Source organism: Salvelinus sp. IW2-2015, linkage group LG14 (genome assembly GCF_002910315.2).
Source record: "Salvelinus sp. IW2-2015 linkage group LG14, ASM291031v2, whole genome shotgun sequence".
In the NCBI taxonomy this organism is placed as follows: Eukaryota; Metazoa; Chordata; class Actinopteri; order Salmoniformes; family Salmonidae; genus Salvelinus; species Salvelinus sp. IW2-2015.
This window is the reverse complement of record NC_036854.1, coordinates 23277193-23289863: the sequence shown is the minus strand read 5'-3', so window position 1 is coordinate 23289863 and position 12671 is coordinate 23277193. Positions and strand designations below refer to the sequence as shown.

At 40.7% G+C, this 12671-nt stretch overlaps 1 protein-coding gene across 1 annotated transcript in view; it reads right to left on the bottom strand.

Moving 5' to 3' along the window:
* LOC111972970 (rho-associated protein kinase 2-like) overlaps window positions 1-12671 on the bottom strand; it is a 57889-nt gene that overhangs the window by 23942 nt on the left and 21276 nt on the right. The window contains 6 exon segments of the mRNA XM_070446778.1: window positions 893-999; window positions 6605-6851; window positions 7361-7452; window positions 9006-9141; window positions 9228-9276; window positions 9374-9453. Coding sequence (XP_070302879.1) covers window positions 893-999; window positions 6605-6851; window positions 7361-7452; window positions 9006-9141; window positions 9228-9276; window positions 9374-9453 — 711 coding nt within the window.

Here is a 12671-nt window from a genome sequence, read left to right as displayed (position 1 = left end):
TTTATTGTGTTACAGCTACACCCAATACCCCAGGGATCATCAACTAGATTCAGCCGTGGGTCAATTTTTTCTGGAGCAGATGGTCGGGGGGCCGGAACATAATTACAAATCATTTGTAGACTGCAAATTGCCTGCAAGAAGCCCAAACAGATAGAATGTTTGACTAAAACATAATCATTTCAAACCTTGCGTACATTTGTATACAATCACGTGTCTCTCTATTATGCGTGGTAATGCCTGGGAACAGATTTCTTTAAATAACTTGTAGCTGATTTCCTGGTGTTTTTACAGTCTTTTATGTCCAGCAATCAAAATCCCCCACAAAACACATACATATTTTTWAATTTTTTTTGCTCAGAAAACTTGGGGTGCCAAAAAAAAAACCCCGCAGACCAAATTCGTCCCACGGGCCACCAGTTGGGGGACCCTGCAATACCCCACAATGTGAAAGTGTAATCATCTTTTAAGAATTTTTTGGGGAAACTAGTTATCAATAAAAAACGGAAATGTCTTGAGTCTGTAATTATTCAAGCCCTTTGTTATACAAACCTAAATAAGTTCAGGAGTAAAATTTGGCTTAACAAGTCACATTATAAGATGAATTGACTCTCTATGAAATAATAGTGTTTAACATGATTTTCATCTCTGTACCCCACCCACACATACAATTATCTGTAAGGTCCCTCAGTCAAACAGTGAATTTCAAGCACAGATTCAACCACAAAGACCAGGGAGGTTTTCCAATACCTTGCAAAGAAGGGCACCAATTGGTAGATGGGTAAAAAAATAAATAAAAGCAGACATTTAATATCCTGCTCTTAGGTAGGCCCTCGCTGTTTCAGTTCGTTTTCTTCCGTTTGGTGCCTAATGTTTCACGACCCAACCCTCTTACCTTTTCCATGTCAGTGAGCCTATGCTGTAGCTGCTTCTTCTCCATCTGTGAATTGGAGAGAGACCCCTTCACATGCTTCACCTCCTCCTCCAGACCCTGGATATGCCCTGAGAGAGAGGGCAGATAAAGAACAGTGAGAGAGGTAGGGACGAGAGTAAAGGTGGAGAAAGCGAGAGAGAAAATGACATGGAGAAACACAAGTACAGAAATAGGGAGAAAGGGAGTGAGAGAGACAGAGATTAGTATCGTTTTGAGGTATCTGTGAGGCAGAGGTGGCACCACAGGTCCCAGAATGGTGTGGCGGAAAAACTATTCTGGGGCCCATAGTTTTTTTCTGATCTGGTAACCTAACCGTCGCAGATGCGGAAGGCCAACATAGGCCTGTTTCAAATTGTTCAACGTATCCAGATCCGAAACGACAACAGTATCACTTGTCTCCAGGGGTGTTTTGACTGTACTATGTGGGAGGTATTTGAGTTGTTGATCAGACTATGTAAACTTCTGTGTTGAGTCAGGTGTGCCTACTAAAACCTGTAAAATCTTTCCTAACAATAAGCCTTGGGTATCAACAAAAATCTAAAATCACTACTTAATAGGAAGAAGGCGGTTTATGCTGAGGGTGATAGACAGGCTTTAAGAGATGTACAACGTGAGATCAAAAGACAGATACCGGTGGACAAGGAGGCATACAAGCAAAGGGTGGAGAGGACGCTCTCCTCAGAAAACTCAAGGGTGGCCTGGCAAGGGATTAAATCCATGGCTAAAGCCTCCCACATAGACAGGGGAGAAACCCAGTGCTGACCTTGGGAGACATGAGGGCCAGAACATGGCTAATGAACAGAATGTTTTCTTCTCAAGATTTGAATCAGACAACTTTGTGTCAGAGGTAGAACAAATGGAAGCATCATTACAAATGTTTGAGAGGATTGTTGTGAAACAGGATGATGTTTTGAAGTTGTTCAGGGGATGTAACGCACACAAAAGCCCAGGCCCAGACAAAATAAGTGGACATGTGTTAAAGCACTGTGCTGAACAATTGGCCAGTGTTTTTACAGACATTTTCCAATCCTCGCTCGACCAACAACACGTGCCAGTATTGTGGAAAAACTCAATAATTATACCAATTCCTAAAGCATCTAATCCCTCTGTGCTGAATGACTACCAACCTGTCGCCTTGACATCCTTAGTAATGAAATGCCTTGAGAAAATTGTGAAAAATCATGTTCTCAGTGCCACCCAGAAGCTCCTCGACCCGTTTCAGTTTGCCTATCAGTCAAGCAGAGGAGTGGATGATGCCATTCTTACTCTTCTCAACATGGTCTATAGACATCTAGAGTGTGCCAAATCCCAATGTTGACTTTTCTTCTGCCTTCAACACAATCCAGCCTTACATTCTGCCACAGAGACTCATTCGGGACTTCTCCTTAGATGGGGGGCTGGTTTTGCAGCTGTTGGACTTCCTGAGCCAGAGGTCACAGTGAGTCAAGATGGGTCCCCACGTGTCAGACATACACACTACCAACACAGGCTCTCCTCGGGGATGTGTTTTGTCCCCACTCCTGTACATATTGTACACTAATAGTTGTACTAGTTCCCATCCTGACAGACACCTCATTAAGTTCGCTGATGACACTGCCTTGATCACCCTGTTGTATGATGACGAAGAACACCATGGACCGGTCCAAAATGACTTTGTAGAGTGGTGTGACGAATCACAGTTGGTCCTCAATACCAACAAGACCAAAGAGAAGGTGCATAGACTTCAGGAAGCATACAACACCCACAGTTGAAGTCGGAAGTATACATACACCTTAGCCAAATATATTTAAACTCGGTTTTTCACAATTCCTGACATTTAATCCTAGTAAAAATGCCCTGTTTTAGGCCAGTTAGATCACCACTTTATTTTAAGAATATGAAATGTCAGATTAATAGTAGAGAGAATTATTTATTTCAGCTTTTATTTCTTTCATTCCCAGTGGGTCAGAAGCTTACATACACTCAATTAGTATTTGGTAGCATTGCCTTTAAATTGTTTAACTTGGGTCAAATGTTTTGGGGTAGCATTCCACAAGCTTCCCACAATAAGTTTGTGAATTTTGGCCCATTCCTCCTGACAGAGCTGGTGTAACTGAGTCAGGTTTGTAGGCCTCCTTGCTCACACACACTTTTCTATAGGATTGAGGTTAGGGCTTTGTGATGGCCACTCCAATACCTTGACTTTGTTGTCCTTAAGCCATTTTGCCGCAACTTTGGAAGTATATTTGGGGTCAATGTCCATTTGGAAGACCCATTTGCGACCAAGCTTTAACTTCCTGACTGATGTCTTGAGATGTTGCTTCAATATATCCACATAATTCTCCTAACCTATCGGTGCCATCCATTTTTGGAAGTGCATACAGTCCCTCCTGCAGCAAATGCCAACCTCACAACATGATGCCTGCCGCCCGTGGATGGTGTTCTCGGCTTGCAAGCCTCCCCTTTTTCTCCTAAATAACAATAGTCATTCATGGCAAAACAGTTCTTTTTTTCATCAGACCAGAGCACATTTTTTTTTTAAACGTACGATCTTTGACCCGATGTGCAGTTGCAAACCGTAGTCCTGGCTTTTTTTTATGCGGCGTTTGGGGAGCAGTGGCTTCTTCCTTGCTGAGCGGCTTTTCAGGTTTATGTCGATATAGGACTCGTTTACTGTGGATATAGATACTTTGTGTACCTTTTGTTCCTCCAGCATCTACACAAGGTCCTTTGCTGTTGTTCTGGGGATTGATATGCATCTTTTCGCACCCAAATACGTTCCATCTCTAGGGAGAAAACTCCTCTCCTTCCTGAGGCGGAATGACAGCTATGTGGCCCCATGGTGTTTATACTTGCGTAGACGTACGTCTGTGTTGTACAAGATGAAACGTGGTACCTTCAGGCGTTTGGATATTTGCTCCCACGGATGAACCGACATTGGGGAGGTCTACAATTTAGTGTTTCTGCAGATCTTAGTTGATTCTTGTTGATTTTCCATGATGTCAAGTCAAAAGAAACACCGAGTTTGAAAGTAGGCCTTAAAATTAGTCAGTTTCGCACAAGGTACACAGTTCCACATTGACTCAAATGAATATCAATTAGCTCATCAGAAGCTTCTAAGCCATGACGTAATTTTCCTGGAATTTTCCAAGCCGTTTAAAGCACAGTCAACTTAGTGTATGTAAACTTCTGACCCACTGGATGTGATACAGTGTATTATAAGTGAAATAATCTATGGTGTAAACAATTGTTGAAAAATTACTTGTGTATGCACAGGAGTAGATTGTCCTTACCAACTTGCCAAAACTATAATTTGTTAATCTGGACTCCCCATCCCGGATCCGGGATAATTTGTCATCAAGAAACGCTGACTAGCAATAGCCTAGCCCTGAACGGTATATAAAAAATATAATTTCATGAAATCACAAGTGCAATATTGCAAAACACAGCTTGAGCCCTTTTGTTAATCCATCTGTCCGTCTCAGATTTTGAAATTATGCTTTACCAGCGCAAGCAATACTTGCATTTGTGTAAATTTATCGATCGCCGACAAAAACAATAAGATACAACCTAGTGTCAGTAGACTTGGTCACGAAAATCAGAAAAGCAATCAAATTAATCGTTTTACCTTTGATGATCTTCGGATGGTTTCACTCACGAGACTCCCAGTTAGACAGCCAAATGTTCCTTTTGTTCCATAAAGATATTTTTTTAATCCAATATAAACCTCCGTTTGCTGCGTTATGCCCAGGAATCCACCGGAAAGAGCGTTCGCGACAACGCCGGAAAAAATTCCAAATTATATCCATAATGTCCACAGAAACATGTCAAACGTTGTTTATAATCCATCTTCAGGGTGTTTTTCAAATATCTATTCGATAATATATCAACCGGGACAGTTGGCTTTTCACTAGGACCGAGAGAAACAATGGCTGCCTTTCACTTTTGCGCAAAAATCACTCGGAGAGCCCCCACCTATCCACTTACGCAATGTGGTCGTTCACGCTCATCCTTCAAAATAAAAGCCTGAAACTACGTCTAAAGGCTGTTGACACCTTAGGGAAGACATAGAAAAAGAAGTCTGGTTGATATCCCTTTATATGGGCAATAGGGATGCATGGGAACAGAGAGGTCTCAAGAACAGGGCCACTTCCTGGTTGGATTTTCCTCAGGTTTTAGCCTGCAATATCAGTTCTGTTTAACTCACAGACAAAATTTGTACAGTTTTGGAAACTTCAGAGTGTTTTCTATCCTAATCTGACTATTATATGCATATTCTAGTTTCGGGGGCTGAGAAACAGGCAGTTTCAAATGGGTACGCCTTTTAGCCAAAAGCGAAAACTGCGCCCCCTAGTCTTAAGAAGTTTTAACAAGAAATTTGTGGAGTTGTTGAAAAATGAGTTTTAATGACTACAACCTAACTGTATGTAAACTTCCGACTTCAACTCTACCTCTGCAACATCTATCAGAGGTCAGAACATAGAAATTGTAGAGGAATACAAATATCTGGGTGTCCTCTTGGACAATAAGCTTCAGTGGAGTAAATGTACAGACCTGATCTACAGAGTCAACAGAGACTGTACTTTCTCAAAAAGCTGGGCTCTTTTAATGTAGACTGTACTATACTGACTGTTTTTACAAACCTTTCATTGAGAGTATTTGAACTTTTTATATTGTTTGTTGGTATGGCAATGCCACTATCAGCCAGAGAAATATGCTGAGAAGGATTATCACCACAGCAAGCAAGGTACTTGGAGTCAAACAGACAGGCCTGGATGAGATCTTTAAGGTCAGGGCCCTCCGCAAGGCTCACAAAATCATTTTAGACCCGAGCCACCCCCTGTACCCGGACTTTGAACTACTCCCCTCTGGGCGCAGGTATAGGGCACCCCTCGGCAGGATAAAAACACAACTAGACAATCATTTGTGCCAGGTGTGATATCCTACCTAAATAGCTCGGTCTAATGTTCCTATCGACTCAGTAAGGCCAGCAGGCTAATGTTCCTATCGACTCAGTAAGGCCAGCAGGCTAATGTTCCTATCGATTCAGTAAGGCCAGCAGGCTAATGTTCCATTCCACTCAGTAAGGCCAGCAGGCCTAATGTTCCTATCGACTCCAGTAAGGGCCAGCAGGCTAATGTTTTCTATCGACTCAGGAAGGCCAGCAGGCTAATGTTCTATCGACTCAGTAAGCGAGCAGGCCTAAATGTTCCTATCCACTCAGTAGAGGCCAGCAGGCTAATTCCCTATCGACTCAGTAAGGCCAGCAGGCTAAGTTCCTATCCGACTCAGTAAGGCCAGCAGGCTAATGTTCCTATCGACTCAGTAAGCCAGGCAGGGCTAATGTTCCTATTCCACTCAGTAAGGCCAGCAGGCTAATGTTCCTATCCACTCAGTAAGGCCAGCAGGCTAATGTTCCTATCGACTCAGTAAGGCCAGCAGGCTAATGTTCCTATTGACTCAGTAAGGCCAGCAGGCTAGTCTTTTTTATTGGTATGTAACTGTTATGAAAGTTGTATTGTCAATTTGTTTTGTATTTAAACGTGTACATGACACTGAAACAAAATTCCCCATGGAGATAATAAAGTCAGTAAAGAGTTTGCACTTTTACTTTAAAGTAAAGTAAAAGTGCAAACTCTGCCGATCTGACAACCCTTGCTCCAGCCCCATCCCCAACCTCATCCCCAGTCTCACCCTGCAGGTCCAGTATAATCTCTGTCCCTAGGCTGCGGTCCCGCCTCTCGGCCTCCAGGTCGGCCTGCAGACCCATCAGCTGCTGCTCCAGGCCCATCTTGGCATTCTCCAGCTGGGTGCAGTTGTCCACCAGCTCCCCGAGGTTGAACTCCAGGGCCTGGACCTGCTTCTGGGCCTCTGACTGGCTCCTCCGCAGCCGCCCCGCCGCCTCCTGCTCCTCGGCCAGCACCGCTTTTGCCTCCTCCAGCTGAGAGATATAGAGCGAGAGAAGGAACCGCCTGAGAAATGRCACTCTACCGCTGCTGTCCGACTGTACAATAACTGTAGTTCTTAAATGTTTTTAAAGTAACATTTATAACGATACATTTTTATCAATAGTTTCCCAATCGAGAAATAAATAAGAGCTGAATATTTATTTATTTCCGTATTGTGCCTAAGTAAGTGTTTTCTTATGCTATTTTCTGTGCAATTTGTATGATGCTAATTTCTTCATTTTTTTATTCAATAAAGTGAAAGTAGTCAGTCCATTACTGGCCGGCTATCATATATTCTTGGTATTTTAGAAGCCATCTCCTGTCAGTTGTGTCCTTGAGCAAGGCACCCAAGCTTACATCCCCTCATGGAGTTTATGTGCGTGTGTTTCTCAAGAGGTTGGGTTTAGAAAGCAAAAAACACATTTCTGTGATCTGAAAATCACAAGATAGTGAAGCATACTTATTTAAAGGAATACATGCATACAAGCTTGCTCTCCCTCACCTGTCTCTGCAGGTGGATGTTCTTCTCATTGGAGATCTGAGAGTTCTGGTTCCTCCTCTTCAGCTCTTCAAGCTGGTCCCGCAGGCTGTTTACTAGACATGGTGATGGAATGGATTAAAACAATCAAAGCTTGGTGATGAGTTGGTTATTTGAATCAGCTGTGTAGTGCTAGGGCAAAAAACAAAACGTGCACCGGGGATTCACTTTTTAATGCTAGTTAAGGTTACTATAAGCATAGTTATCATTCGTGACGTTTGTTTTAAAAGCTTTAAAAGCTGCACTAAGTAAGCATTTCACTGTAAGGTGACACCTGTTGTATTCGGCGCACGTGACAAATAAACTTTGATTTGAAGATGTGTTTTTAATTCACACACAAGCTTGTTGGCTAGCTAGCTCAAGCTTGTTAGCTAGCTATCACAAAGGAAATTCAAAGTTCCTCCATAGAAGCCTCTCCTAAGTATAATTATGTGAACCTAATTCATATAACGCATGTCATAACAAGATGCCCAGCGCATCACGCTTCCTCCTTTTTTTTTTTAAAGGTTGATTTCACAGTTTAAAAACCTAACAGAAAATAACAATATAAACCGGTACTTTTTTAGGGTTCGAATCGGTTCAGAACTTTCTTTTGCTGGTCAGAACAGTAGAAGGAAACAAAACAAAAACTATCTTTAATGGCCAGGCACCACAGGCTAAAATGTAAGTTTTGCATCTAACTTTACTAACCCATTTTGAGATGTTTTTGGTATTTACGTCCTTTAATGAGTACCTTCAAAAAGTAAACAAACATCATGTAAATGCATATATTCTTTAGTTTATCATACCACCGTAATCAACATTTCATGAAGTGTAACAACTTTTACATGGACATACATCTATCATTTAAAAGCTCACTARATTTAATCACACATTGTTGTCAAGCCCATTTCATAGAGAATGTTAGAAACTGGACTATAAAGTAACTTACTTTGAAGGCATTTGGCGATTGGTAGGCTAAAATCGATTTCTCAATTTCAGAATAATCTACAGTRACCACAGTTTGTGTAGTTAWCCTTAGATATATTCTCCAGATTTACTCAGAGGGAATTGTTAATATGTTGTCACATTTTTATTCTTGATAACATTCATTTCCTTAGAACAATTTGACAAAAATGGCTTGAGAATTTTACAGATGGAAAGATTAAAAAAGTATTTATCCATAATCTCTTCTGAATGAATCTAGTCCTGGAGTGTCTAAACAAAATGAAACCAAAATATTTAGACTGACTTCATCCAGAAAAATTGATTTGTGTGATATGCAAATATGTGCATATTTAATGAGATATCACCTCATTTGCATATTGCATACAAAAAGTATTATATTTGTGTCTACATTTAACTGGTAAAAATGTATTGTGATATGATTTTTAAAAATCACTATTAGGGTGTGGTGCCTGGCATTAAAGCTAACAGATAACATTTGTTATAAGCCCTTGTTATGGTATCTGTGAAGCAATGTTAAAATTACACAAATGCAAGTAACAGTCAGGATCACTGTAAAGTGATAATAAAACAAGAGCCAGTCATATATGCTTATGACAAGTCTTTCAATGCATTATAAGCTCATTACAAGCTCATTATAATCAGTATACTGGGCTTAGCTTACGCTCATTCTCAAGGCTGCGTTTCCTGTCTGCCTCCAGCTCCACCCTGCGGAGGTTCTCAGCACTCTGGTGCTGCAGCAGGGCCCTCTCTCTCTCCAGCTGCCTCAGCGATGACTCCACTCTCTGCCTGCTGTTCATCTACAGGGACAGGGAAGGGTTCATGCGTGATGTGCATAGTCAAAACATTACTGACCATTAACTCTATTGAACATTGCTAGTCTCACCTCCTCGTCGATCTCTTTGACCAGATTCTCTAGACGGCTGGTGGTAGTCCTGGGGAGAGAGGAGCATGTGTGAGTGTGTGAGTGTGTGTGTGTGTGTGTGTGTGTGTGTTTGTGTGCTTGTGTGTGTGTTCTGAGGTGAGCCATACTTGCACTTGTGCTCCAGGTCGTCTTTGGCCTGCATCTCATGGTTGAGCTGCTCCTCCAGACAACGGAGTTTATTTTGTAGCTGACCGGAATAAAAGAGGAGAGGGGGGAGAGTTAATGAGTACACACACTAACATGGAGCTCACCAGATGCACACTCAAGTGTCAATATGTCTGTCAGACAGAATTATAATTATATATTAGAGTTCTAGTCTGTCTGTCAGATAGTTCTACTGTGTCTGTCTTTCTGACAAAAAGTGACCATTTAAGAACAATGAAAAGAAGGACTTAGCGGTAACGCGGTTGGTAACGGCATGGATTTTGTGAGAGGAAGCGCAACCTATCCAGCTGTGATGCACAAAGCCCTAATGCCCATGGAACAAGAGGAGATGTGATTTTTGTGCTGGTAACGCTCGTATTAATAAACATTTAAAAAAATCATGTTTTTTTCCCATTTGGTTTAATTTGGTTAAAAACCAAGCAAATAGCCTCCCTGTTTTTATGTCCTGCCCAATGCGTTCACCAAGTAGCCAAGTCTATCAATAAAGGATTTGACTCGTGAGACTGCTTTGAAATAAATCTTAAATCACCAAAGCTTTATTGAAAGATCAAGTTTGGGAGCAGCAGAACAGTGAGCAGACATCCCCTTGTTTTCTTTGTATTGTGAAGGCCTACATTATTTTAGCCAGCTCCTGTTTTGGACGTGTGTAAAAACCCTTCCACGTAGGCTACCCGTGTCCATATGCCCATCATGAAACGAGAGATGAAATGATGCTGGTGACCTTTGTATTTAGAACTTATTTTCCTGTAACAATTGCTTTTCTGTTTCATACGATTAAAAACCAAGCCCTCCATAGTCTCCCCGTACCCTAGGCCTATAGGCTATAACTAAGGCTGGTTTAACAGCAATCCTTTGTGTCTTTCTTATCCCGTCAATTTTATTATATCATGCTTCTGACCCCAAGCTATTTAGAAATATACTGTTGTTGAAAAAAAAAARGATTGATTGTTTTTCATTTTATTTTTTTATATTTAAAAAACTTGTTCGAATGATTCCCCATCCTGGCTTTATGAAAATGTSTAGTTCACATGCAATGGAATTTAGGAGCRGTCTCCTATCTTTGGAGAAGTGTGAATGCGATCTGTTAGATGGTTCCATTATGTTTATAAAATATTACATTTGGGAACCAAATTTCTCTTAGGGCACTGCAGCCCCTCATAATGGGTTCAGATTTTTGTGGCCCCACCCACATCAATGTTGCCCATTACTGCTGTAGACTATTTAACAAACTAGGCTATAACAGACTAACATTCAAATTGGAGTTGATAACAACATAATACATAAAAGACCGTTTGGAGAATGGTTTGGAGAAACCACATATTTAGCCATGGAGCACGTTCTGATCGGCCTGTGAAGGGTCAAGCCTCCAATTTATTTATTCATCAAAACCCAGCCCTTTCGCGCCACCACCAGCTACTGCGCCCATAATTCCCACAGTGAAAATTGCAAAAATATTTCTGACACACCCCTGGACCTATAGTGCTACCGCCATCGCTATTATTTACCATTCCGTTAGGTTTGTGGGTGTTATTTCTGAGAGTTGTATTTTGTATGACAGTTCTATTTCTTGTGTCTGAAAGTTCTATTTTGTATATCTGGGAGTTATATTTCTTCTTTTAATAAAAAAAAGTATAATGTTTATTTGGCAGGGACAATGCACACCAAAAAAATAAGACTCAGCACTGAGAAAACATGTCGCACCAGATTTAGCTAATAGCTCATTTCTATCTGTAGTCCTTAAAACATCTAGACATAGGTGAATTTTACATCATACAGTAAACCCACAGAAATCAGGACATAGAGATGTGTTTCAACACAGAAGTCAAAACATTGCATAGAAACATATTGCTATTGGATAGACACCCCAGTGGTGTAAAAAGTAACCAATTGTCATACTTGAGTAAAAGTAAAGATACCTTAACAGAAAATGACTCAAGTATGTGTTTGAGTTTATTTATTTGATTTTTACAGGGACAGTGCACATTAATCAACGTTTCAGTAAAAGTGCCGGTTTTAGCCAGCCGGCTAATTTTCAACCGCCCCTGGGCAGGTTATTAAAAACAATTACAATATAGACAATCATTGAGCAGTGAGCACACGCAGAGCAACATAGGACCAGTAAGACATAGCATACAGACAGAGCAACATAGGACAAGCAAGACGTAGCATACAGACAGAGCAACATAGAACAAAAAGCAGCAAGACAAAATTCATTAAAGCAACAAAGTGTTTCCACACCTCACAAGCTACAGACAACAGACAACATGGAAAGCGGCAATACGCAGCTAGGGATTATGTTCACAAATCTGATTGACCTTTAGCAATGTCATCATGCATATCACCTTTTGTGAAAGTGTGATATGTGGTGCAGTTATGTGAAAGTCACCCAGTAAAATATTACTTGAGTAAAAGTCAAAAATTATTTAGTTTGAAATGTACTTAAGTATCAAAAGTACATGTAATTGCTAAAATACACTTCAGTATCAAAAGTAAAAGTATAAATAATTTCAAATGTCTTATTAATAAGCAAACCAGACGCACCATATTATTGTTTTTAAGATGTATGGATAGGCAGGGGCTATCTCCAACACTCAGACATAATTTACAAATGAAACATTTGTGTTTAGTGAGTCCGCCAGATCATAGGCAGTAGGGATGTTCTCTTGATAAGTGTGTGAATTGGACCATTTTCCCATCCTGTTATGGATTCAAAATGTAATAAGTACTTTTGGGTGTCCGGGAAAATGTATGGAGTAAAAAGTACAATATTTTATTTAGGAATGTAGTGAAATAAAAGTTCAAAAACACTTTTAAAAGTTCAAAAATATAAATAGTAAAGTACAGATTCCCCCKAAAAGTACTTTTACTTAAGTACTTTAGCCCCTGGTTTCAGGGATGTCTCACATGCTTGTAACCAGCTGGTGATGCAGTAGGAGAGATGTGGAGAAAACAAGAATATTCTGGAAGCCTCGATGGAGAGAGCATTTCTGATTAACTGGAAATTGGCTTGGCTATATTGGATTGTGTTGGTCATTTCTTTATGGGTTTWAAAAAAAGTTGAGGGCGGGCTCAAGGATTATGCCAAGGTATTGAATTCTGAAACAGTTTAGATTTTTTGGACATGTATGAGGACGTCGGGGTAGACCTGCTGCTTTTGATTGACAGAGAAACACATGGCCACTGTTTTCCCCACATTTAGGGTGAAACAGGAGTCATTGAGCCATCGTGAAACATGCTCCA